At 67.1% G+C, this 26,294-nt stretch overlaps 1 protein-coding gene across 7 annotated transcripts; it reads right to left on the bottom strand.

Moving 5' to 3' along the window:
* Positions 1–585: 585 nt before the first annotated feature.
* On the bottom strand, positions 586–25,419 carry ASPG (asparaginase). 7 transcript variants are annotated; one of them, XM_057541931.1, is made up of 16 exons: positions 25,322–25,419; positions 20,378–20,486; positions 19,643–19,763; positions 17,966–18,091; positions 16,368–16,451; positions 15,620–15,746; positions 11,422–11,534; positions 9,224–9,406; positions 9,014–9,127; positions 8,389–8,505; positions 6,953–7,048; positions 6,547–6,710; positions 3,713–3,799; positions 1,652–1,751; positions 1,213–1,293; positions 586–747 (listed from the first exon to the last, which is right to left on the bottom strand). In XM_057541931.1, exons 1-16 carry the CDS (start codon positions 25,401–25,403, stop codon positions 679–681), a joined length of 1,773 nt encoding a protein of 590 aa, XP_057397914.1. In that variant the 5' UTR covers positions 25,404–25,419; the 3' UTR covers positions 586–678. The 7 variants fall into 7 exon arrangements, with proteins under 7 accessions (XP_057397914.1, XP_007176297.3, XP_057397916.1 ...); XM_007176235.3 differs by lacking the exon at positions 25,322–25,419 and adding an exon at positions 20,996–22,093; XM_057541932.1 differs by having other exon boundaries at positions 656–1,036.
* Positions 25,420–26,294: the final 875 nt, after the last annotated feature.

The following is a 26,294-nucleotide window of genomic DNA, read 5'->3' as shown; positions in this document are numbered from 1 at the left end:
AGATCAGGGGCTGCAATGAACAGGGCCAAGGGGCCAGCACACTGCAGAGGCCCCTGTGAAGACCGGACGAGGGGAACCGGGAGGACTAGAGATGGTCTCCGCGAGGAGAGTTAAGCAGAAGCAGATGTGGGTGGGGGCTGCCTGGAGGAGGTGACTCCAAGCCTCAGGAGGAGGACTGGGAGGAAAGGAGATGGGGCAGAGGTTGTCTGGGGGAGGGAACAGCCTGAACAGCAGGCAGGGAGGTGGGAAAGTAGGGGAGGGGAACAGCCTGCCCACCCGCCCAGGGGGCCCACACTCACACTCACTCCTGGTGCCTTGGGAAGGATTGGCGGAGCGTCCCTCACCCCCAGGGTGCTGAAGACACCACCCTTTGACCCAGAGCCTGGGGCCTCACACCCCAGACACATACCCATGGTCCTGGGACCCAGACAGACCCACTGGAGCCGGGCTCTGGGGATCTAGGGAGGGAATGGCCCTCAGAGAGATTTTATTGCCCCTCTACCCAACAAAGACCTTTAGGCTGCGTCCTGGAAACAGAATGGGAAGCAGCTCCAGCAGCGAGGAGGGGGGCAGGGGAAGGGGTCGCACAGCACAGTCAGAGCTGCGGGGGTGGGTCTGCTGCCATCCTTCCAGCAGGCCTCAACAGGAAGGAATGGCTTACGCTGCAGCAGGACAGCCTCAGGTTAGACACCAGGCAGCACTTCCTGACAATGGGAGGTCTCTAGAGGAGGAGTGGAGGCCCAGGTACTGTATGGGGGCAGGGCAGACAGACAAGCCCGGGCACCTGTCAGTGGGAAGCAGCCTTTCACAGGGGAGGGACCCAAGGACCTGAGCAAACCCAACCAGCCTGGAGAGTCTTCTGGAAGGCCAGCTGATGGGGTGGGGGTGGGAGTCAGCTGGAACCTGGCCCACCCAGCCCAGTGGGTGCTGGTCCTGGTGGGGCAGGGCAGGGCGGGCAGGCCCCCTCCAGGCTCGGGGAGCTTCTTGGCCATGGCTGGGGCCTCCAGTGCCGCGGCAGGGTGCACTATGGGGCGGCCTGACAGGACGGAAGCAGGGGTTCTGGGGTTGGCCCAGAGCCCCAGTTTGCAGCTCCCCACAGAGGGTGCGCCCCGCCACAGGAGGGGCCCTGCAGGCCCCACTGAGTTAGACCGGCTCTGTCCCCAGGACACAGTCCCCACCAGGTCCAACCCCACAGGGGGTTGGGGGACTTACTGGGCCCAGGGCCTGGTCACCAACCCCACCCTGAAGGCTCTGCAGAAGGGCCACCACTTCCAGGTTCCCAGCTGCCTCTGCCTGCGGTGGGGGGCGGGGGGGGGGCGGTGAGGGAGAACGCGGGAGGGGCTGCCTCAGGGACTCGGACCAGCAACCTGGCCCTGAACCCCGCCTCCCACCCCCAGCGGCCCACCAGGCTGCCCTCCCACCCATGCACCAAGGACCCCATGACTCCTCCGTTGCCCTTGTCCCCACAGGTCTGGGCCCTGGGAGGGAACCTGGGACAGGAAAAGGGAGCCCTCCCTCCCCTGTGGTTCCCGCATATGAAGTGCATCCACCCGGAGAGCAGGAGTTGGGCATTTGGGAAGGGGGAGCCAATGGAGCTGTCAGGGAGGCCTTCCTGGAGGAGGTGGCCTCAGAGGGCACTAGTGGTACTCACAACATGCAGGGCGCTGCGCCCATCATAGCCCGGCTGCTTCAGGTCGGCCCCCGCCTGCCACCATGCCCGCAGGCCTTCACAGTCTGCCCTGGATGCCAGCCTGGGAGGGGGAGCGGAGAAGGGGGAGCCGTCAGAGAGCGCTGGGCACCTGTCCATCTGCCCACCGGCACTTTTGCAAAGCCAGCCCCAAACAGCTGACCCAGCAGTGCCCGAGCCCTGGGGCAGGAGTGCAGGAGTCGCTGCAGGCCAGCTGACGGCCTGGAGTCTGGTTTCACCCAGCAAGGGTGACTGGGACTCAGGTCAAGGGTGCACACACGAACGCACACGCATGAGGATGCACGCACACGCGTGCATGTGCACACACACCCCACCGGCTGAGTGCCGCCCGCCAGTTTCATATTTCACAACACAGCTCTCCCTGGCGGGGCCCACAGAGGCAGGAGGAAAGTCTGAGGAGGCGGGGGATGGCCCTGGACCCAGCAGGCCGCATGGGGGGTCCTGGCTAGGAGGGGGCCTGGGCCTGCCTGCCCTAGGGAGGTGGCGGGGGACTCGTAGAGCACCTCCCAGGCCCTCGTGGGGTCGTCCGCGTCCTCCCTTTGCTCTCAGACGAGGCCACTCCCCACCCTGGGACCAGGCAGGGAAGGGGTCCAAGCCAGGTGTGCTGGCCAGGGCAGCCGGGCAGGAAGGGCCATCCCCCCAGGGGGCCCTAGGGACTCCCTCTGGGTCAGGAAGCGGCGGCGCGGGGTCATTCCTGAGGTGACTCATGCTGATGGCGCCGCCACCCGCCCCGCCCCCAGCTCCGCCCCCAGGCCTCCGCGCTGGTTCCCACACACACTCGCCTCCTGGAAGAGCCGGCCAAGGGCCCCCCGCAAACCCAGCCAAGCAGCTCAGGTCGGACGACCCACTCCCGTGGGAGCTGGCTGTCACTTCCCCCCTCTGCCTCTTTCCCCATCTGTCAACGGAGCCATCGAGGCCCACCTGGGGTGCAGCTCTGAACCAAGTCACCCCAGAAGTCCCTTCAGAGCCAAAACCCTCCCCGCCTGGGCCCCGCCACCATTCCGCACATCTGAGACCCCCCCGCCCCCCCTTAGCCCTGTCGGTGCTGAGAAGAGGCAGGTCAGCCAGCAGGGTTCGTCCCCCCAGGGACGCTGCACTCCAGGGAGGCAGGGGCCGAGGCTGGGGCCAGTGGGCTCTCTCCACCCCACTGTGTCTAGGGCGGGGGCCTCCAAGGCTCGGGGGTGGGGGGCTGCTGGCCGGCAGGGACGAGGGGGCCAGAGCTTCAGGTCCTCTTCCTGGAGAGCAGGCAGCACCCCTCCTCACACCACAGCAGCCGCGGTCTAAGACACCGCCCTTGTCACCCAGCCCACGCCTGGGGGCTCTGACTTCCAAGGCGCTTCCAGCCCCCCGGCCCCCCCTCCTCGAGGCCTCAGACCCGCCCACGGCAGCCCAGGCTGGACGCAGGAGGGGCTGGCGGGCGGGGCACGTCAGCAGCGCCACGCGGAGGGGCCCAGGGGACGGAGGAAGGAGCGGAGGCCGGCAGCCCTGGGCCTGCCCCCCGCCCAGCCTACCACCACCCCTCGCGGGGCCGCAGCCCCCCCAGGCCTGCTTGGTGGTCACTCAGAGCGGCTGAGGTCAGAGTCCTGCTGGCAGCTGGCAGCCGAGCGCCGACCAGGGCAGGGCAGCTCCTGGGCCTGCGGTGTGTTCCCCACGACGGGGACGGGGACCCGCCGCATGGGGCCACGCGGAGCTCACCCCACGGGGGAGCGCGGCCGCGCGTGAGAGCTGCCTACTGCCTGCCCCCACCCCGTCCCCCCAACCTCCCCAAACGCAACCCAGGCTCCCCCCAGCCCACACCCAGGCCCGCTTCCAGCCGACCCCCCCACGGCCCGCCTCGAGCCCACGCACACGCACACCCTCACCCGCGCCCCCTTGCTGGACTGCTCCCTCCGCTAGGAGCGAACCCCACCCTCAAGTGCTCCAAGGGCCCAGCTGGTGCACAACGGGCTCTCCCCGCTCTGAAGCCCGCGCCCTGGGAAGCACAGGTACACCTGCGACCCTCACCTGCATAGCTCTGTCCCCGAGTCCTCCAGCTCCTGGGGGGACAGGCAGGCCCCAGCTGCCCGCAGCAGCCCAATGACACCCTGATGCCTGCCGTGAGAAAGAGCGTGGTGACCGCCTGGACGCCAGCAGGGCCTTGTCCTGTGCCCAAGACCAGGAACCCACCCTCCCCAGACTAGGGCCACCCCACCTCGGTCCCCAGCACCCAGACCCACGCCCGGGGTGAGGGGGGTCAGTCAGCCCTGGCTGAGCGGCAACCCCGTCCACAGCGCCCCCCCAGGCCCCGAGGCACTGCTCTGGGCACCTGCGTATGGCCCACCCTGGAGGAGCCTCCCTGCCGAGCTCACACCGCCAGGGCCGAGTCTGGGAAAACAGAATCCCTTGGGCCGGTAGTCTGCCCTTGGGGATGGGGTGGGCATGAGACACTGACGGAAGAACGTGGGTGTCAGGCTGGCCCGGAGCAGGGCCCAGAGGTCTGTGGGTGTCGAGGCACCTGCTCTGAGCCCAGGGAACAGAGCACAGAGCCCCGAGGCTGCCCCCTTCCCCAGTTTGGTGGTGTACCATCAACTGCATGGTCACCCCACTTTTAGGGAGCTGGAGAGGAGAGTGGGGTCCCCCCCAGAGCCCTCCAGGGTGAGGCCAGCCCCTCCAGGGCACAGCAGGGCCCGCTTGGGGGTGAGCCGGGAGACCGGTTCGGGAGGTGCCGTGACAGCCAGCTGGGGACGAGCGGGTGGGACCAGGATGGGGTGAGCTCACCATGCTACCACCCACACCCAAGCGTGAGCAGCAGAGTCTCCAGCCAGATCACCGGGCCTGGGCGCCACGGGCACACCCCACGCGCAGCCCTCCCCCTCTGTCCCCCGCCTGTTCTGAGAACCCTTTGATGCTCCCAGGAGGCTGGGAGGGAGGGGCTACCCCACTGCCCACTGCCCCAAGGGTGAGGCGCCCCAGCCCAGGACTGAGCTGAGAGGTCTGGTGGCCTGGGCTCTCCATGAGACTCATGAAACCCCCAGAAATAACCCAGGGTCCTGCAGGCCGAGAGCCCCCTGGGGAGGGCCCGGGGCCTGTGGCAGACGCTAAACCGAGACCAGCTCTGCATTCGGAAACAGCAAGACTACAAGAGATGGAAAGCAAGGGCTGTGATCCCCATGTCCCAGACACACACTCACACCTGCGTTCACCAGTGCGCTCACGCTCACACACACACACACACTCACACACACGTATGTATGTGACGCCCCTCCCGGCTGCCGGGCAGGGCACGGGGAAACAGGTGGGAGAGAGGTCCCGCCCCTGCCCCTAGGTCTTCCCAGAAAGCTCCAGGCCTCGGAGCAACGTGAGCCCCTAGAACGCGGGGCCAAGTAGCTACCAGGCCCCACCCGTGCCCATCCGCCGTGACTTCCAACTGTCCGTCAGAGCAGGAGAGGCCTGCCCCTCGGAGAGATGCCAGGCGGGCCTGGGAGGGCAAGGAGACGGCTGTCCCAGCAGAGGACACAGGTACCGGTGTTCACCAGCCCCGATGCCTGCTCCTCCGGCCTCGCGCTGGCTAGCTGCCCGCCCACCAGGCCCAACCCCAGGGGAAGGGGTCAGAGCCTGTGACCCCGGCTCCCGGGTGGTGACCACCAGCTCGTGCGTTTTCCTTCACATCGATCCTCACACAACCCACCCTGCAAGGTGCCGCCGCCCCAGCCTGCAGTGCACGTCACAGGTGAGCACACAGGGTGACCCCTCCAGGGGGCCCCAGCCTCTGGCCTTGGCTGCAGGGCAGGGGGCCTCTGCTCCTCCTTAGAAGGAACCAGACGGGCTTCCCTGGTGGCGCAGTGGTTGAGAATCTGCCTGCCAATGCAGGGGACACGGGTTCGAGCCCTGGTCTGGGAGGATCCCACATGCCGCGGAGCAGCTAGGCCCGTGAGCCACAATTACTGAGCCTGCGTGTCTGGAGCCCGTGCTCCACAACAAGAGAGGCCGCGATAGTGAGAGGCCCGCGCACCGCGATGAAGAGTGGCCCCCGCTCGCCGCAACTAGAGAAAGCCCTCGCACAGAAATGAAGATCCAACACAGCTAAAAATGAATAAATAAATAAATTTATAAAATTAAAAAAAAAAACCAACAAAAACAAAAACAAAACAAAACTTCCATTAGAAGGAACCAGACGTCAGGTACCCACACTGACTGCCCGGGGCCCTGGGGCCTCAGCTCTGCAAGTCTCCACTTGGGCGGGGGCCCCCCAAAAAACCCAGGCTGGGGCCCTGCCTTAAAAAGCCAGGGTTTGTTGAATGGGGCCAGCTTGGGGGACCCCCCCACTAGCATGCATGCTGAGCCTGCCCCCTTGGGGACCTGTGCTCACCCAGCCCAACGTCTGGCACTATCACCTGCTCTGTACCTGCTCCATCCCAGTGCTGGGCTGGGGGTTTCTCCCCTCGCCCCACCCCCAGCCCCTCAGGTGGAGGATGAAGGGAACACACATGAGACCCCTTGTGCTCTGTAAGCGTTTTTCTTGTCTAGAAATTCCGTGCCAGGGTCTTGCCAGGCCTGCCTGGCTCAGCTTGGAGGTCACCTCCAGGAAGCCCTCCCTGACCACCGTGCCCAGAGTCAGTCCTCCCAGTCTGGGTCCTGTTCACACCTGGCAAGGTCACCGCTAGTGACTAGGGCCCAGCTGGAGGTGGGCGAGGCTCCAGGAAGCAGGCGTCCTTGGTCCCACCTGGCTTTGCCTGGGGATGCTGTGTGACCACCCGCACACTGAAGGCCCCCTCTGAGGCATCCCGGTCCGGGCCCTGCCCCACACGGCACCCCTGCCCGCACATCCGCCACAGTGCCCGCCCCCCGCAGCCCAGTACCTGCCCCTCACGGCCAGCAGCAGCGGGCTGAGGCCATCCTTGTCCCGTGCGTTCACGTCCAGCCCTCTCTGCAGCAGCATGGTGACCACCCCAGCCTGGCCCCCTCGGGCGGCCGAGTGCAGCGGAGTTTGACCACCAAAGTCCTCCAGGCTCAGGTCACTGCCCTGGGGCGAAGCATGGGATCGTCACCCACTGAGGGAAGGCCGGGCAGGGCCAGGTAGGCCACAGGGAAGGGACAGGGTCGGGGTGCACCCAAGGGGGGCCTGACACAGCCACGTGTCCCCCTCAGCTGCAGGGAGCTGAGCAAGCCCCGGGACAGGCAGTCCTGCCCACATCTGGGCAGCGCCCCAGCCCCCTGGGCCTGGTGCAGCTGGAGCTGGTCCCCGAGGGCGGGCAGGGGTCTCACCAGCTCTGCAAGCGCCTGCAGGGCCTCCAGGTCGCCGGCGTGGGCCGCGGCACAGGCCAGGCTGGGTGCCAGGGCATCCCGCACGTCGTCAGCCTCCTGGGGTGAGGGGGGCCGCAGCACCTTGGGACCCCTGCCGCTTCCTGGGGTCCTCAGCACCCCCAGGAGTGGGCAGGGCCAGGAGCAGGGGAACAGGTGGGCCGAGGTGGAGCGCAGGGCCCGTGGGAACCCTGCTGGCCCGCACACCGCGCCGGCAGTGAGTCCCAGGATGGGGTCCAGCGCCCCCTCAAGTCTCAACATGGTAAAAGAAAGGGGCTGGGCACCACCTCTGAGGCCTACTAGGGACCCCCACCCCTGGGAGCAAAGTCCAGGCAGGACACAGGCCACCACCTGGCTCTGTCCCATCAGCTGTGTGACCGGGCCCTGCCACCCGCCCGCTGAGACCCACGTCCTCGCCTGCCTCCCCTGTGGGCCAGGAGGCAGGGGTAACTCATAGGGCACCTGCCTGGGGGAGGGTGGGAAGGGGTGCCTGGCCCTCCCCAGAAGGAAGGGCCGCCTGGCCCCGGTGCTGGGAATTCCATGGGTCGCCTAACAGCTCCCCAAGGCGCCAGAAGGCTGGGGGTCCCGTCAGAGGCCCCCGTAGGCATCCCCGCACCAGGCACCACGGTGGGGCCTGACCCCTCGAGTCATTTAGGCCCGAGGCATCCACTGTAATGACAGCCCGCACACGTCTGGCTACTGCCCATCCCTGGCAAGCAGGTTAAGCTGCTGCCACTCTCCACTCTCCCACCCTCACTCTGCAGAGGGGAAACTGAGGCACGTGGTGTGACCCGGGTCAGCAACGGGACACAGTGCCCGTCTCCTGCCAGGCGCACCAGGTCTGGACACTTCGCCCAGAGGCCGGTGCCGGGGGTGGTGGTGAGGTGGGGCATCAGGAGGCCGCAGTCACCCCCGTGAGCCTGGCCCAGCTTGAATCTCAGATCCCAGGCCCTAAAGCAAGTCCTCGGTCCCTTCGTGGGCCTGGGCACCCTGGCTGGGAAGTAAAGGAGCTCCAAGCCTAGCCCCTCTTCCCCGGGAGACCCAGAGCAGACACCTCTCTCCTGCCAGCAGCAGGACGGACGGAGCGCCCATGGTGCCTGAGAGCGCCCCCCCTCACGAGGCAGCCCTGCACCAGGGCCAGCAGGCCCGGCCCGGCTGCCCCCGGGGTGAGCGGCCACGTCCTGAGTACCGTGTGCACGCTGCAAGGGCCCCTCTCCACTGCCTGGCCCCTTCCCACACACTGGCCCACGAGTCCCTGCAAACCCTCCGCACTGTGGCCCCGAGCCCAGAACCAGTTCGTGCCTGGTGGTTTTCTGCTCCTGGCACCAAAATGCCAGGGCGCAGGAGCCCATCCCTCAGGGACCCGCCGCCCAGACACCCTCGCCCACGCTGGACAGTACCTGGCTCAGACCGAGGAGCTGGGCGACCCCGCGGCCCAGCGTGCTGCCCCGCAGAGAGGGCCGGAGCTCGTCCACAGCAGGCGGCGTCATCTCCCCGCGCAGGTCCCTGGCCAGCAGCTGTCGGGGGAGCGCACGGAGAGCCGGGCCAGCTGCATCAGGGCCCGGACCCAGCAGCCCAGACCAACCTCGCAGGCCAGGCACCCCAGGCCCCGGGAGAGGGCTGCCCAGGCCTGAAACTCCTCCCTCGGGCTCCACGCCTGAGGCCGGAGCCTAACCCCAGCCAGATCCCCACACCAGGCCAGCCCCACCCTCCAGCCCTCCAGCTCAGGGTCTCCCGGGGCCCCTGTGGCCTCTGCCCAGCCCCAGGGCCCAGGGACAGCTGTGTCTGAGGCCAGCCTGAAAAGCAAGAGGGAGGGGATACCCTGGGAGCAGTTTGGGGATCCTCGGCGCAAGCCAGACCTGGGGCTCCTCGAGGTGAGGACAGGCAGTGCCCGGGCTTGGGGTTGGCAACCGATTGGGGGAGCCCCCCGTCCTCATCCCCCTTCCAAACCCAGGCACACACCCCCGGACTGGGCCCCACCGCCCACCGGTGCGGGCCCGGGTCCCCAGCCGGAGGGCCACGCACCTCCTTCCTGCCATCCAGGCTCAGCCCCGGCAGGCCAAGCACATACGACAGCTTGGCCAGGGCCGCCTCCGATGTCATGTCGGAGCCTGAGACGGTGCCGGCTCCCACCAGGGCCTGCAGGAACGGAGGCGCAGGCGGACGATGGGGCATGGGGTCACAGCCGGACTTGCCCCTGCCCTCCCTCCCAAGGCCTCGGTGTCCCCGCCCCACCGTGCCAGCGCCATAGTCCGAGGTGACGGCGCCCTGAAGGCAGTGGGTACAGTTGACGATGATCAGGCCTCGCTCAGCTGCCGCCCGCAGCTCCTGAAGCAGGTCGGGCTTGGTGGGCCCGTTTCCCGAGCCAAAGGTTTCCATGACCACGCCCTTTAGAGGGGGCTGCAGGAAGACCCGGACCTGCGGGGGCCGGGAGGCGAGAGTCAGGGGCCTTGCTTCCTGCTCCAGCGATGGGGACCAACAGGCTGGCCCTGCACCCTCGGTGCCTGCCACGCTCCCCAACACATCCCCCAAAGGGACCCTTGTCCCCTTCTAAGTGTAAAGGCCACAAACACCGTGGAAATGGGTCAGAGGTCACAAGGAGCCAGCTGGAGATGAGAAAGGACCATCGGAGGTCTCACGGATTGAAGGGCCCCCCATCCCAGCTGGGCCACCACACTGCCCCTCCCGGCCCCTGGCCCCTCCATCCGGCCCAAAGCTCTGCCCCGTCTGACACACAACAGGTGATGCTCCCAGCAAGCCAGTGTGTGGGGAAAGGGCCCTGCAGCTAAACACACGTGCAGGGTTCTGCTTAAGCCAGGGTGCTGCCCGCACATCCCACGAGGCTGCAAGGCTCCACTCGGAAGACAGAGGCCGGGGGCTTCCCTGGTGGCGCAGAGGTTAAGAGTTCGCCTGCCAGCGCAGGGAACACAGGTTCAAGCCCTGGTCCGGGAAGATCCAACATGCCGTGGAGCAACTAAGCCCGTGTGCCACAACTACTGAGCCTGCGCTCTAGAGCCCTCGAGCCACAACTACTGAAGCCCGAGCTCCTAGAACCCATGCTCTGCAACAAGAGAAGCCACCACAATGAGAAGCCCGTGCACAGCAATGAAGACCCAACGCAGCCAAAAATAAATTTAAAAAAAAAAGAAGAGGACGGGGCCTGGGGTTTACCTCGAACAAGGATGGTTCCCTCAGAGGCCACCCTGCGGGGACACCTGTTGCCCAGCTCAGCCATGCCCTATGTCAGCACAGGTGGGCACAGCCCAGAGGCCCCAGGGCTGAGCACTGTCTGTCCCTGAACCTGCTGCACAGGGGGAGCCCAGGGGCCAAGCTGCTGGCCTGTGCAGCAGGCACCCAGCCCTCTGGCTGTGCCCCCATCAGAGCCTTTCAGAACCGCCATCGGCTCTCTCTGCTTCTCCAGGTAGAGGCCAAAGGTGAAAGCAGACCTGTTCCTGGCAGATACCCGGGAACGGGGAGACTGGAGACCAGGACCCGCTGCCGGACAACGCTCACCACCAGCAGGCCCTGCCCCGACGGCCCGGAAGTCCCCGTCGAGTCCCCTGGGGGTCCCGTCCCCCTGCCTGAGCCTGGCCCAGCTTATGGCTCTGCACTCCCCCAGCTACAGCATGTTCTAGAAAGACTTCACGGGCCAGCATGTTTTCCCAGAAGGAGCCTGTGCGGCTCAGCCCCACTTAAGACGGCAGCCTCGTGCAGTGACCTCTGGCTACCACACGACGTGAGACCCGTGCGTGGGCTCCGGCCACCAGCCCCTGGGACGACCCTCTTCTTGGAGGGCAGCCCTCACCGGAGCGCGCCTCCAGCAAACCCCTTCTGGTCCCATCGCGGCTCTGCCCCGTCTGTGCCCAGCGCCCTGGGAGGAGAGCACGCTCCAGTGCACAGACTGCGGCCCAGAGGCTAAGGGCAGCCTGGCGCCGGGCCACCCCGGGTAGAGGGACACACCTGGGAAGCCTCGTGTGTCGGGCAGAAGAGGGGCTGCAGTGCCCCGCCGGTCACAGCACTGAAGCAAGCGTGCTCTGAGCCCCCTGCAGCCCCGCACTCAGCGCCAGCGATGCCCAGAGACGCTTTTACCCAAGACCCTCCATCCAACTGGCAGCCCAGCGTCTGGGCCTGGCTCACTGCGCAGGACGGAGACAGGCGCCGTGTCCGCCCCAGGGACAGCTGGTGGCCAAGGGGTGGACGGCAGGGACCACCAGAGCAGCCACAAGAAAGCAGAGTCCAGGGCCACACTCCATCAGCCTCAGAGGAGCCCTTGGAACCCGGCGCTGCGACGTCCGCGGGGACAAGCCCAGTTCACAAATAAGGTGAACGGGCTGAGAAGGCAGCGGAGGGGGTGCAGGTCCCAGTGACACGAAGGTGGGGAGGGGAGGGGGTACAGGAGGCAGGCACCGCGGGGGCTGAGCCGGGGTCCCTACCAGGGAGGCGGGGATCCCAGGGTAGAGGCGCAGCAGGCCCACGTCGCGCTCCATGCTGCTGTGCACCACCAGCCGGCCCTGCCCACGGACCCTCCGCACCAGCTCCCGGTTGACTGTGAGGACAGAGGGACCGAATGCACGCCTTCCGGCCATCTGCAGGCCACGGCCCCGGCCCAGCCTCCCCGGACCCCCCGGCCTCCGTCTGGTGCCTCTGGAGTCCCGTCCCCTGCCCCCCCTCCCAGCTCACTCAGGCGAGGGGCGCAGCTCCAGCCTGAGCCAGCCCCCGTGGCGGGCGTGGGGTCCAGGGGGCGAAGAGGACCCTGCAGGGATGGAGGCCTCCAGAGCCCAGCAGGAGAGGGGAGAGGGCAGGTGGAGGAAGGGCCTTCCAGGCAGAGGGCACGGCACGTGCAACGGCGAGAAGCACAGCAGACGGGGCAGAGCCGGGGGATCACCAGGAGTCTGCCATCCTGGGTCCCAGAAGCAGTCAGGGCAGCGTCCTCTGACCAGCCAGCCTCACGTGCCCCTTACTGGGCACCGACCTGGCCCACGGCCCAGCAAGTCAATGAACGAATGAATGAATGAATGAATGAGTCTTCTGGATCCCTAACCTTTGGGGAAAGAAAACCTCCACCTCACTCACCCCAAAGTCTCAGAGGCCTAACGTGAGCCCAGCCTGCTCTCCACGCCCAGGGTGGCTCCTGAGCCCCGTGGAGAGTGAAGGGGGCAGTTACGTGGGGTCAGTGCCCGCCATGCAGAGAACTCCCCAGAGGATCAGGCTCCCCGTGGGTCTGAAGGCTGCTGCTCTGCGGGGACCAAGCCACCAGCGGCCTCCCAGCCCTCCTGCTCCACCCATGGGCAGGGGGCAGGGGGCAGGGGTCTGGGCAGCAGGCCTGGCCTTTGACCCTCAGGAGCCCGGCGCTGAGCTCAGGGTCCCATTCTCTCGGCCCCTTGCACATGGCAGCCTCGAGCAGGCAGAGGCCGGGCTGAGGGAGCAGGTACCAAGGAGACCCCGTTGTCCAGCCCAGGGAAACTGAGGCCCAGGGAGGGAAAGGGCCTTGCCCAAGGCTGCCCAGAGTCAGGTGCAGAGCCCGGAGGGGAATGGGGGCTCCAGGACCCCCGCCCAGGGGTCCTCTACCACCCCGGTCCCGTGGAGGGGGGTGCAAGCCTGCGGGCCTCCTGCTGTTTCCACCAGAGCAATTCTCATATGATAATAAACTGAGGAACGTTCCAGACACGTGCCGCCCTTTCACGGGGAGCTGGGAGGGTGGGAGGCGCGGGGGCTCTGGGGGATGGGCTTGGGGGGAGGGCGGCTGCAGCATCTGTCAGCAGCGAGAGGCGTCCTTCAATTTCGGGCCCCGGCCCCAGCTGGGCGAGCAGATAAGACGGCGGCGGGTGGGAGCGAGGCCACCAGCCAGGAGTTATGGCTGCAGAGGGGGGTTTACGGAGACAGAGAGGGCCCGCGCCCCACCGCCCGGCCAGCCCATCCCCCTCAGAGCCCATGGGACCCCAAGTCCTTCCACCTGGGCCTACTGGACACCAGGGGACCGCTGTCCCCATGTGCAGAGGGGCCGAGAGGAGGGAAGGTGGTGTGAGGACTGTCCCTGCTCAGTCCTAACAGTGCCACCGCAGGGCCACGCAGCGGAGCCCGCGTGCACAGGGGACACTGAGTCCCGCGTCCCCTTCAGCTACTGGGACCCCGCTGGCCCGAGCCTGTCGGCCTGACTCCCCCTCCCTGGGGCCAGGGCTTCTGCACAGCAAGGACCTGGGGCTCCTGGAGGCCCGGTGTGACAGCACGTGCCTCACCCACTCGGGGAAGGGCGGGGCCAGCACCCACCCCCCACCTCCCACCGTGCACCCCTCCTCACCCGGCACAGCTCCCGCTCCTGAGCCCCTCGCCCCTCGTCTGTAACGGCCTCACAGAGGGGAGGGGAAACGCAACAAAAAGCAGTGAGAGGGCGCCGGCCGCCCCAGTGCTGGTGTCAGCCCCCAGCTCCCCGCCTCCCCAGGGGCCCCGCCGGGCACACCCCGGGCAGAGGCTGGTGTTTCTCAGCGCCAGGTGCCGGGACCAGCCCGGGGCCCTCACACACCACACGGCACCCTGGCTGGGGGGACACAATCCTCCTGGGATCACGGGCTTGGGGGTCCAAGGGCGGCCTCTCCTCTCGGGGCCAGCCTCAGCCCCGCGCCCGTCCAGCCGCCTGGCCCAGCCCGCACCAGCGTGCCCTGCACCTCAAGGCCAGCCCGGGCTTGGCGTGGCACAGGTAAGGGCCTGGGGATCCAGGGTGAACTCCGCACCTGCCAGTGGGCTGTGTCCTGGGAGCTCCCCTCTGAGCCCCAGAGAAGGTGTGACTCAGCCCCCACGGGGGAGGCAGGCCTGCACAGCGGCCGCCCCCTCCTTCCCGCCCACTCCTCCTTCCTCAGCTGGCTGGCACCGGGGCAGGAGGGGCTGAGCGCCACTGCCCACCACAGCAAGGAAGCGATCCATCTGCCAGCACCAGCACGTGGGCCACCTCCTCCAGGAAGCCTTCCTGACTCTGGCCCTCAGCAAGCACAGGGACCCCCGCCTGGCCCCCAGAACCCAGGCGTGCTATACACACCTTAGACGCACTGACCGTTCTGGGCCTTACCAACCCCCGGGGCGCTCCAGCAAGCAGGGTGGGTGGGCAGGGGGAGGGAAATGCAGGGTAAGACCCCCAGAATTAAGTCAGGGCTCGGGGCCGCAATGCCTCCCTGCATGGTCCTTCCCTCCTCCTGCTGTAGCCCCACAACCACCTGGCAGAGGTCCTGCCCGCCACCACGCCTGGATGCCCGCATCTCGAAGGCACAGGGCTGGGGCGGGGCTCTCGCGTTATAGGACCAGCCCCCCAACCCCAGAGAGGGCCTGCTCCTCCGACTGCTCTCCAAGGACAGCTCGTGCACCCCCCCCCCCCCCCCCCACCGCCAGGGCCTCTCCAGGCTCTCAGTCCTCATCACCTTCCTAGGAAAGCCCCTGTGGGTCCCTGCCTGGCTCGGGACATTCCAGGAAGCCCTGCCCCTAGGAGGTCAAGGCCCCGGCTGCCCACAGCCCACCCTCCCCAGGGCTTGATCTGCGCTTCCTTTCCGGGTGCGGAGGGCCCTGCTACGCCAGAAGGCCTCTCATGCTGGCCTTCTGGAACCGCCCCCTCCAGGCTCCCATGGGTCCTGCCCGCATGGGCGAGGCCACGGCGCCCTCCCGAGGGGCCGGGACGACGCAGGCAGGCAGTCCAGGGAGAAGGGCTGCCTCGGTCCTGCCCTCTGTGTGGCGAGCCCGGCCCCAAGCAAGGCTTCGAGGGCCCTACATTCCCCCAAAGGAAGACGGGCTCTGCCAGGCCCTGGAGGCCCCCAGAAGGGTCCCGGGGCAGGATCCCACCGCTGGAGGGGTGCGGACAGGCGTCCAGGCCCAACACCTGCCCCAGGACCCCCCGGCTTGGTCAGGAGGAGACACGGGGGGCGAGGGGGCAGCATGTAGACGGCAGGGGCTGGGCGGACAGCAAGGCCACCGGAGCGGAGCCGTCACGCCGCCTCGCGGAGGGGCAGCCGGTGCCGGGCGGGAGTCGGAGGGGTTGGCCACGCCCACGGCGGACCCGGAGGGGAGCCGGGGGGCCCCGGAGACACACAGGAGAGCGGACATCCCGGTGGAGAGTCTCCACGGCCACGAGGGCGGCTGAGCCGGGTGAGGCCTGAGCACCAACCCAGCAGCGCTCGCCGAGGACTGGACTGGGCCGGAGACGGCTTCTCAGCAGGGCCAGCGTCGGTGGTTCCCCGGGGTGGGGGGCTCAGGGTCCACCACCCACGGGAGGCATCGGGCAGCCCCACGACGGGGGCTGGGCAGCCTGCCAGGCCCAGGGCACGGAAACGCCCCTGAAAGTCCCCAGGACGAGGTCGCACTACCAGAACCACGTCCCCAGGAGGCCGAGGCGAGTGGCAGAGCCACTGACCGTCACTGAGGGACTCCTGGGCCACGTGGCCGGGGAAAGGCACAGGAGGCTGATCGCCCGAACGCGGCCCCGCCCGGGACGGCCCCCCGGCTCAGAGCCGGGGTTACCTGCGGGGGCCTCCCCGCTCTGAGCAGCGCCCCCCACCCCGCCCCCGGCTTCTCCGCAGCCCAGGGCAGAGCCCCGCCGTGATCTCCCGCCCAGGAGCCCCGCGCAGTCCCCGCTGCAGCTCCCTGCTCGCTCACTCGTGACGTCAGCGCCCACGGTGGCCAGAGGCGGCAGGTGGGGGGAACAGAAGGCCGCGAACCTGCGCGTGTCCACCTTGGTCGCCCGGTTGCCCCGGAACAGCTGGTTCTGGAAGAACAGGCAGACCTGCGGGGGCGGGGTGCAGCTCAGCGCCGGGCAGCCCCTGCCCTGCTCAGGAGCTGTCCCCGTGGGGCGCGCTGGGCGCCTCGGCGGCGAGACAGGCCCCAACGGCGTTCCGTGAAGCCCCTCCCCAGGGCGGGCGACCCCCTCCCAGGGCTCCTCTCCCCGCCCCCTGAGATGTGAGGGGGGATCTTGTAAATGTCTCCCTGTGTCACCACGTGACTGGGAAAGACGAGGAAAAAGAGCCGCTCCACAACCACGCCCATAGGACCTACTGATGGAAACGTACACACGCACGTATGTATGTAGTGTAAACGTATACCATATCATAGGTGTGAGACAACTTAAATATACGTAAACCACATATATATATATATGACCCGGAGAAAATCCACCACGCTGTCAGCAGCAGACGTCTCGGGGGCTGAGAGGCAGTGACTGTTTCCTGCTGCCTTCTCTGTTTTCCCATGTTCTCTACGGTGACGGTGTACTTCACGTTCAAGGGGAAAGACAGATCTTTAGAGCCTGCCAGACGCCCCCCCACCCCGTGTGTCCCCCTGAGCACCACACCCCGAGCCCCGGGCCTGGGTCCCCAGGAGCACGCAGGGAGGAGGGAGGAGGCGGTACCTCGGGGATCACGTACTGGCCAGCCAGCAGCAGGGCACCCAGCAGGTTCTCCCGGCCGTCGTTCCACAGGGCATGGATGGGCACCTGGGGGAGAGGCCACGGAGAGGAGAGGGGCTGAGGATCCGGCAGCGTAGGAGGGGCTCAGTGCGGAGCCCGGGCAGGGTCCAGGAGAGGCGGCAGGCAGGCTCGGGGCGGTGGGGACCGCTGCTCGGGGAGCTGCCCCTGCTGGCCATGCCAGTCTGGCCCGCACCCCAGCACCCTCTGCTCCCCGCAGGCCCCAGTGCCCGCTGCCAGAGGCCGGCCGATGGGCTCCTGCCCAGGGACCCGCCACTGCCCAGCCCAGCTCCCTGGCCCCGGGGCACAGAGGCCCTGCTCCCTCACTGCCCCGGCCAGTTCTGGACCGGGTGGGCAGAGGGTGGCCAAGAGCTGACCGTGGGTGCACGCGATGGCCAGAAGCCTCACGCGGGGCCTCGGAGCACCGGGTCCCAGACCTGCTCCCGTGTCTACGTGGAGACCAATGTCCCCAGGGCTGACTCTGACCCGTACCCAGATCCCCACCACTCCTGCCCAGGAAGGCAACAAAGGGCTGGACTGCTGCAGGGTGTGCAGACGGGCCGGCTGGGCAGGGGTGGGCCCAGGGCCTCCAGAGGAAGAGCCCTGGCCTGGGGCCACAGTCCTGGGTCCTCATAAGGGGTGTGGCAGCGGACCAGCAGCCCCGGGCCTTGAGCCTCAGTGTCCCCTGCGTTATAACAGGGACGCTCTGTCAGGGCCAGCGCGGGGGTTAGAAGAGCACAAGCGCGATCCTTCCCAGGGCCAGCAGTGCTCATGATCCTGCCCTTCGTCCCTTGGGGGAGGCCTGATGGCGACCTCCACCCAGGGGCTCAGGAGGGTCTGGGAAGAGCCAGGGTCAGCCTGCACCCCATCCCTCCACTCGAGCTCCGAGTGGGACGTGCTCGGCAGCACTGGGGTGTGTGCGGTGCGGCCCTGGGCCTCCCCTGAGTGGGGCCGCCCCACTGTGACACCCGCGGGGACCGTGGACAGAGCAGGGCAGGCAGCCGGGTCGGCACCTGGCCACGGGATTTCCCGACCTCTGACCCCGGAGAAGGCTCCCCAGGGCCTTGGGGAGGGCTGGCCCGATGGCGCCACCGCAGGCAGCCTCTGACGCAGGCCCTGACGGGGGTCCAGGCTTCCCCCACCACCCGCCTTCAAATCCAGCATTTTCTAGAATATTCCACCTGTTGGCTTTGGGGGTTGTGCTGGGTCAGGGTGAGAGAGGAGGGAGTAGCATGTGCCCAGGTGCCCAGGGATGGCATCGGTGGGAACCACAGTGGGAAGAGGAGGACAGCGACAAAGGGAGGGCAGCTGGACGAGGCCGGCAGCAGGCTGTGGACCCACCCCCGGGGTGGCAGGGCTGGTACCAGGCAGGACCAGGGCACTGACCAGCGCCGGCCGGCTCAGGCAGCGCAGGGACCAGCCCGGGGAGCTGCCGGACCGAGCAAGGAGCCCGGGGACCCGCCTGGGCCCCCAGCAGCGCTGAACTGCCCTGTGGCCTCAGGAAGGCCCTGACCTTATGCCCACTGGGCAGCCCGGGGTGTTACCTGGGCACCAGTGAGGATGACAGTCTTCTGCAGGTTTTCCAGCATGAAGGAGAGCACGGAGGCGGCGAAGGCCATGGTGTCGGTGCCATGGATGACCACAAAGGCGTGGTACTGCCCGTAGTGTCTCTGCAGGGGGGGCGGCGAGCTCAGGCAGGCCTGGCCTCCGGGGCCACCAGGAAAAGGAAGGTAAGGGCCCCACGTGCAGCTGGAGCGACCCGGGTCACCGCTGGCCGGGGAAGCCCACTGGAAATGGAGCTTCTGCCTGGAGCCCCGGCGCCCGTGCTCTCCTCGCGCCCAGGACAGCCTTCTCCCGTCCCCTCGGGCCTCCCCGCGACACCCCCCGCCCACGAGAGAACTCAGGTCGGGGTCTCTGAACATTCTTATCTGAGGATGGGAAGGTCCCCCCCGTGCAATGCCCGGTCTGGGCTCCCGAGCACACGGGTCAGCTCAGTGCTCCTGGAGGGCCCCTTGCTCCGTGACCACTGCCCCTGGGGCAGCAGGGGCTGCGGGGTGAGCAAGCCCACCAGCCTCTCGGTCCAGTGGGAGGGCCAGGCGCGGACACAAGCGATGGGCACAAGGCACAGCCAGTGCTGGGAGCCGGCTGTGACACGGGGGGTGGGAAGGATGCCGACAGGCACACAGGCCGCCTCTGCAGGGATGCACGCCCGGCCACCACCTCCTAGCGGGCAGCCATGGCTGGGCCTCAGTGGGCAGCCGGCCCGGGTTGTGGTTGCGAGGGGCACGGTCCCAGGAGACAAGGGGACCTCAGGGGACCATCCCTCGTGGCCCATTGAAAGACCAAGCCAGGCTGGGCCCGCAGCTGCAGGGGAGCCGAGCCACGTGGCGGGCCGGGGCGCCCTCTGCTGGCCACACAGTGAATCTGCGCGTGGCTGGCCTCTGCAGCCAGGACAGCAGTCCTAGGCGTTCAGAGAAGCGGTCAGGCGCCAACTGTAGGATGCTGCGGGCCACAGAGCAGGGAGACTGCCCCAGATCACGGCTACGGACATTCAGAGACACAAGGGCCGGGCCCAGGGCCACACGCGGCCCCAGGCGCTCACCGTGAGAGGGGTGAGGCCCCGGAAGCCGCTCTGCCCCAGCAGAACGAGCCAAGTGTGGAACTGGGGCCAGCGCCCAGCTGCCAGGAAGGGGCAGGCTGTGTGACAAGCCTCTCTGCGGGCAGCGGGCTTTCTTAAGGGAGGAAGGTGAGAAATGGGCCTGGCGGGGGCCAGGCTTGGGCAGGAATGGGGGCTGGCGCTGGTGGCCTGGGGAGGACAGGGAAGAAAGCTGATGGCGGGCGGCTCAGGCTGCAGGTAAGGCGTCCACACTGTGTGTAAACCACGAGGCCCGTGCAGGCTCCGTGCCCTTCTGTGGGCCCGAAATCCACGAAGACTATACGGTCTAGGGTGGGCGTGGGCACGGGGTGGACAGAGTAGGGGTGGGCCAGGCATGAAGTCTGCAGGGAAGCGCTGCACGTCTCAGCCCAGGGTTCTAACTGGGACAAACTGACGGAACAAATCGAGACGGCCACCCGGGCCACTTCCTCGCCGGGAAAGCGGACGTGGCCCTCGATGCCCACCCTCACGGGTGCAGGTAAAAGGGCCTTGGGAGCCTTGCAGCTGAGGTGCGACCCACTTGGCTCCTGGCCCCAGCCCCGCCCACACTCCCCCGTCACCTCACCTCGATGGTCTGGGCGATCTGAACCCACTCGGTGATGGTCATGTCACTGGAGTCGAAGAGAGGCTGGCACTCCAGCACCGTGTACATGACCCTCTGGTCGGGGCAGGCGGGGCTGGCGGGCCTGCAGGAGGCGGAAAGCAGGCTCGCACTCTGCGCCCGCTCGCGCGGCGGCCCCGCTCCCTTCTGCCCAGCCAGGCCCCGGCACCCAGGGCCGTGGCCGCGGGCTCTGCATCCCCACCGGCTCCCTTCCACTCGAGGCCCCAGGAGCAAGGACCGTGGTCCCCGGGAGGGGCCGAGGACAGGCCAGGCCAGGTTGCTCCAGAGCAGTGTCCCCTCCCCTCGGTGAGGCAGGACGACCCTGGGAGGAGGGCTGCTGGCAGGAGGGAGGTCAGCGACCGCGAGGGCAACTCCCTGCTCAGCCAGCCAGCAGTGAAGAGCACCAAGCAGCCCAGGCCACGAACTGGGAAACAGAGGGACCTTCACGAGGAGGGGGCACCTGGGGCCAGCCCTTGCCTCTCCTGATGGGCTTGAGTCCCCACGGGTCTCCCTTGAAAGGGGGCTGTAGTCAGTTCTAGAGCCATCAGAGCGGGAGCCCGCGGGGCCGGCATCCTCTAGCAGCTCGCCATGGACACACCAAGAAGCCACAGCCTGGCAGGGGCCAGTCTCAGGGTGCCCCCCACCCCATGACAGCTGGCCACGGTCCCCGGCCGGGACCGCAGAGGAGCCAACACTCACGGCAGCACTAAGGTGTCCTCGGGGAGCCCACAGGCCCGGGCGTGGCCCTCATCGTGGAGCATGGGCAGCGTCCTCAGAACCGCGGCCAGGCCCCTCCCAGGGACGAGCACTGCAGGCCAAGTGGGGCCGGGAGGCGGGGTCAGAGGCGGTTGGCCACACCCCCAGCACCGCCCCCCTCCCTCCCCACTGGGGGCCAGGCCCCGGCAGGGGTGGGGGGCTGGGAGCTGGCTGGGTGAGCTCTGGCCCGCAGGGAAGTCAGAGGCTGGGCAGACGGGCCTGCAGCTGCCCCGGGCCCTGGCAAGGATGGGCAGCTGCCCTGTGTCGGGACTGCTACTCTCACCCAGACAGCCCCGGGGCTCTGCCACCGAGGCTCAGGGGGCCCTGGCCCTCTCACAACTCGGACACACGTGCCCACTCTTCTTTCCCCCCTTCCCAGAACGTCCACACTGCTCTGCCCATGGACACGCTGTTGGCTCTGCCTGGAAGTCCTCTGCTCCTTTCCGCTTCTCACCCGGCAGGTGCTTCATCCCAGCTCAGGATACCGCTTCCAGGAAGCCCTCCTTGATGTCCAGATGCTGGTGCCATTCCCACACGCTCCCCGTTCCCCTTTCTCCCTACCTGGACTGTGTGACACCTTCAGGGTCCAGCCCAGGCCCTCTGCCTGCAGCCTCCATGTCCAGAAACCTGCATCTAAGGAGGCACTGGGCAGAAATGGTGTGTGTTCTGAGAAAACCCTAAGAAGTCACAAGTGTTTCCTGGAAACAAACAACTCCTCAGCAAAGGCTCCCAGAAGAACCTTTGCACTGGGGCCCTGGCTTTTTGTCCCACCCTGTTCCCTGCAAGCTCCGTGACCTTGGGCAAGTCGGCTAAACTTCTCCGGGCATATGCACCCCTCACTGAGGTTCTGTTGGGCGTCTCCCACGTGCCTGGCTGTCGAACACCTGGACACAGAGGCGAGAACAGCAGGGTCCCCCCTCGAGAAGCACCCTTGGCTGAAACATGTAAGACCTTCAGGACCAGGGTCAGTGGTCACCCTGGGAGACGATATTGCTCCCAGCCTTCACCCTCTGCCCGGTGTATCAGTCTCCCGCTGCTGCGTAATAAACTGCCCCAAGTAAATCCCAGGCCCAGCTCGTGCCAACCCCCAGTGAACACAGTTGCGTTGGCCCAAGGATGTTCGTGGTGCCGTCTCCCCAGCCAGAGAACGAGACCCAAGGGGGAGCACCTTGAACAGCCCCCCAACACAGGAAGCACCCTTTAGGGGCTCCATAGGCTTTGCTGCAGGAGTGACGGGGCTCAGTAGACAGAGGGGACATCCGTGTGTGACTGCCAGCCCGGCCACCCTCCCGAGATGCCTGAAGTGTGACCAGGCACACACCTGCCTCCACAAAGGTCTGGACTCGCCAGCCCTGACGGCAAGGAGGCCCGAACTCCAGACCCTGGGCGTTGAAGGAGGCTCAGAGCTGCCCACCCTTCTGCGGCAGGCCCCCAAAGGTGTGCCCTCCTGATCCCCAGGGCCTGAAATGCGAAGTCTTTGCGGCCGTGACTGAGTTAGGGTCCTGGGATGATGAGATGATGCTGGTTTATGCGGGTGAGTGCTGAGTGCCACCGCACGCATCCTTGTAAGACAGAGGCAGAAGAGAGCTGACACCCAGACAAGGCCGTGTAAGGACAGAGCAGAGACACGAACACAGCGGCCTGCAGGATGCAGCATCTCCCGAGAGATGCTTCTGCTGCTCTAGGCCCCCGTTTGTGGTCATGGGTCAGGGCGGCCGCAGGAAGCCCGCACGCCACTCTTCACTCCAGCTGCCCTCCCAGTGGGTGGCACTGGGGTGTCCATGTAAACGTGGGGATCCACTGACGGAGCAGGTGATGTGCACGGTCACCTCCACCCAGAGCGAGGCTATTGCTAGTGGACGGTGGGGCACTGGCTTCCGGGGACACTCCACGCCTCGGGGCGGCAGGAAGGTGCAGGGCCAGCGAGCCCCACACGGCCCAGACCCTGGTGTCCCTGCCTGGGGAGCGTGTGGGTGGGCAGGCAAAACCAGCCCAAGAGAAGGCTAAACCCTCCTTCTGTTCTATTCGCTCTGTGCAAAATTCTGCCAACACATCATCACACGAAGCAGCCAAAAGTGTGGGGAAAACAGCCTTGAGGGAGGGTCAGGAAGTCAACGAACAAAAAATATTTTTCTGGGATTTGTAATGTTCTTGGCTTTTAAGAACTAGCAGTTTGTTGTGATTTCCTTCGTCATTCTAAATAAACACCTGTCCCCCCCCAAAAAAAAACAAAAAAAGGGGACTTCCCTGGCAATCCAGGGATTAAGGCTTCCACTGCAGGGAGCATGGGTTCGATCCCTGGTCAGGGAACTAAGATCCCACGTGCTGCGTGCTGTGTGCTGCGTGCTGCAGCCAAAAAAAACTAACAATGAAACAAACAAACAAATAAACACCTGCTTTCTCATCTAATTCTGATTTTGTAAATTGTATTCTCTCTCTTAGCACGGGCCCCCAAGCTTCGGGCCCCCAAGCTTCACGCCCTACAAAAGCAGAAGCTGTCTTGCCCGGGGCCCTGTCCCCAGGCCGTGCAGGCAGGGAGCTGACTCACTGGCAGCGGCCCCACCAGACACACTCATCTGTAAGGGCCGTCCCAGGACAGCCGTCCCAGGACAGCTCAGGCTATAAAACGGTGAACTTGTGAGCGTGTGGCATCGTGCTCAGGAAGCGGGTCTAGGCCAAGGGCACAAGAAGCCACGGACGTCACCCCTGCGGATGAGGCTTGGCTGCCAGGCCCTCCGGTGGCCTCCTGGGATGTCCTGGCACCTTCAGCTGCCAGGCTCCGAGGCTCTACTCACCCTGCTCCCCCCGTCAGGAGCCAGGCCCACGAGGGACGCTCATGGCGTCAGGGCCCCTCAGCCGTCATGCTGCTCGGCCTTGGGCTTGGGGTTATCGGCTCATGTGGGATTCACGATGTCCCTTGACCAGTGACATCTTCCCCGAACTCAGAGAGGGGATGGGTGAGGGGCGTCCCTAGCTGCCACGGCCTCTGCCCTCCCCGCGCCATCCTGACCTTTGGCAGGGCTCACGTGTGGGGCGTCGAGTGCCCTGCAGGCCACTGTTTACCAGCAGGCGCAGAAAGGCTCCCAACGGCGACAATCCAAACGGCTTTGCTGTGACCGCCCCTCACCGCCCCCGCGTGGGCCGGAGCGCACGTCAGCAGCGCCAGGCGAGTTAATCATTGACGCCCTCCGCATCAGAATTCCCGGGCAGGAAGGGCCTGAGTGTCTGTGTCCCCCCAGCCCCCAGCCGGGCTCAGAGAGGGCAGAGGCCGGCAGAGCACGGCGGCCCAGCGGGCCCAGGCCTGGTTCCTCCATCCATCTGGCTCCTTCCCCAGCCTGGGGTGCTGTCCTGAGGTCTCTTGGATGACTCCTGCCTGTCCGGAAGGCGCTCCCACCACACCCCATCTTTCTAGAGTCAGTCTCCAGGTCACCTTCCAGACGTGGGAGTTTACATCCTCCCTGGAAAATGCAGCGCCTGGGAGAGTGAGCCTAAGGGGCCCCGGGGAGCTGGGGGCGCTGTGAGGGGACACGACGCAGTGCAGGTGGGATCCAGGTCAGAGCCTGCAGCCTGGACCCTGGAGAACAATGAGTCGAGCTCAGTGGAATCTCAGCAATCACAGCTGGCCAGGTGCCAAGCCTGGAGGGGCAGCGACAGGGGTGGGACGGGGCCCCAGACAGTCCAGGGATGCAGACAGGGCCGGCCACTCCCCTCTCTCTGCCCCAGGCCTTGGGCAGCACAGGGCAGACTCCCCAGCAGCCCGGGAGGAGCAGCTGGGGGGAAGGGGGTGAGGGGGTGTGGAAACCACGCTCCGCACCCCTGAGCCCCTCCAGGACAGGGCTCTATGGGGGTCTGAGTCCTGGGGCCCAGCACAGAGTGGGCCTCAAGAGACGTCTGTGAATTGGCAGCCGGGGTCGGGGGATGGCACGAACAGGCCCAGAGGACCCAGAAGCAGTTGCTGGAGCGAGAAAGTGCTAGTGGCATCTGGGTAGCTGCTTCAGTGGAAACGGTGGCCAGGAGGAGAGGGCTGGGGAAGTGGCCCCAGGACCAAGGGCAAAGGCGAACGTCCTGTTAGCACGGGGGGCGGCGGGGCGGAGGCGGGGCAGCTCTGGCAAGGCCCCTGCTATGGGGCTGGCAGAGGATCTGAGTAGGGGGACACTCCAGGGCCAGGTGTGAGGTTGCCCTGGGTGTGAGGACAGCCCGAACAGGCACCTGGGGCCAAGGAGGGAGCCCAGGGGGGACTGTGTGGAGGGCACAGACAGTGTCCGCTCTCCCGGGAGTGCTGGAACATTCTGGAGGTGTGTGCAGTCCTCTTCCCACCCCTGCAGGGCCCCAGGCTCCCCAAACCCGGTCCCTGCCCGAAGGTGCTCTGCCCGGCCTGGGGGCACCCCTGCCCCAGCGGCCCGCAGAGCTCAGCGCCCGGCCCAGCAGTCACCGCCTCGCGGACCGACTCAGGCCAATGTCACAGGGGCAGAGAAACGAAACGCCCAACCTGCCCGGACTCCTCGTGCACGTGAACACTTCCCAAAGGTGTCTGGTGCCCGCTGCCCGGCCGAGCCCGGGCCGGAAACAGCGGGAAACGGCTGGGGTCGCCTCACAGCCGCTCGGTGGTCCCGAGTGAGGGGCCTCGGCAGACTCTGAACACCTGCCCACCGGCTTGTCTGTGCGGGGAAGGGCGCTCAGACAGACGCCACGGTGGTCGAGGCTCGGCCCCGGGAGGAGCCGGCGACAGCGCGGGGGAGAGGCTGTGCCCCCGGGGGGCTGACCGCCCACCAGGAGCGGCGGGGTCAGGTGCGCGGCACCGCGGGGCCTGGCGACCCCCGACAGGTCAGAGGGCGCGCGGACGACCCCCACCCCAGCCCCGGTGCCCGGACGCCGGCATCCACTCACCGCCGCGCTCGCTCCGCATGCCGATGGTGCCGCCGGTGTAGATGGCCAGGAGCCGCCGCTCGGGCCCCGTCGCGCGCGCCATGCCCGTGAGCCAGGGGACCGGGGACCGGGGGGACTGACGGAGGCGGCGGGGCGCGCAGAGGGCAGCCGGGGGGAGGGGCGGAGCCTGCCGGGGGCGGGGCGGGGGAGGGCGGGACCTGCGGGGGGTGTGGAGGGACCAGCCTGGGGGCGGATACTCGCCGGAGGGTCGGGGCCTGTCCCAGGATGGGAGGAGGGGGGAGGGGGAGGGGGGAGGGGGAGGGGGCGGGGCGGGGCGGGTCCGGTCCCGGGTCGGGGGATAGGGGACAGGTCCCGAGCCATCTCAGGCGATCCGATTTCAGTGCAGCGGGCCAGGGCGTTTCGAGTAGCTGTGAATTGTGGCTCAAAGGCCAGGTGCCTCACGGACGGCGGTGCCAGAGGACCCCCCACGCGGAGCGGGGTCGCCCTCCCCTCCCAGGCAGTCCCCCGAGGCCCCGGCGCTCCAGCAGATCCAGCACTGTTGACCATGCCCTCGGTGTCCAGTGTCTGGGATGGCGGGGGCAGGCAGAGACCCCAGCCGGCCCACTCACACCGTCCAGAAGGGCCCGAGGGGACCCCCTCCAGGGCTAGATAGAGCCCACCACCTTCACTCCCAGGAGAGCCTACGGAGGGAAGGGAAGGGGGATGCAGGGTACCGGGAGGAACAAGCTGCAGGCTTCATCTCAGATGCATTGAGTCCGCGTTTCCCTCCCTGAGTGCCAGCACACCAAGGCCCTGTACCCTGACTGGCGGCGGTGGCGGGCTGTGGGGACGACAGGGACCACGACGTGGTTTGCTGGAAAACTGATTCCTCTCCAGAGAGAGCCCTTCCCGTACTTGATTTTGATTCCATGGAAGTGATGAAATAAAATTCCTATTTTCTGGGCTTCCCTGGTGGCGCAGTGGTTGAGAATCT

The sequence above is a fragment of the Balaenoptera acutorostrata genome, chromosome 3 (assembly GCF_949987535.1).
Source record: "Balaenoptera acutorostrata chromosome 3, mBalAcu1.1, whole genome shotgun sequence".
NCBI lineage: Eukaryota > Metazoa > Chordata > Mammalia > Artiodactyla > Balaenopteridae > Balaenoptera > Balaenoptera acutorostrata.
The sequence above is the reverse complement of the archived record's forward strand: the minus strand, read 5'-3'. Positions and strand labels throughout refer to the sequence as shown.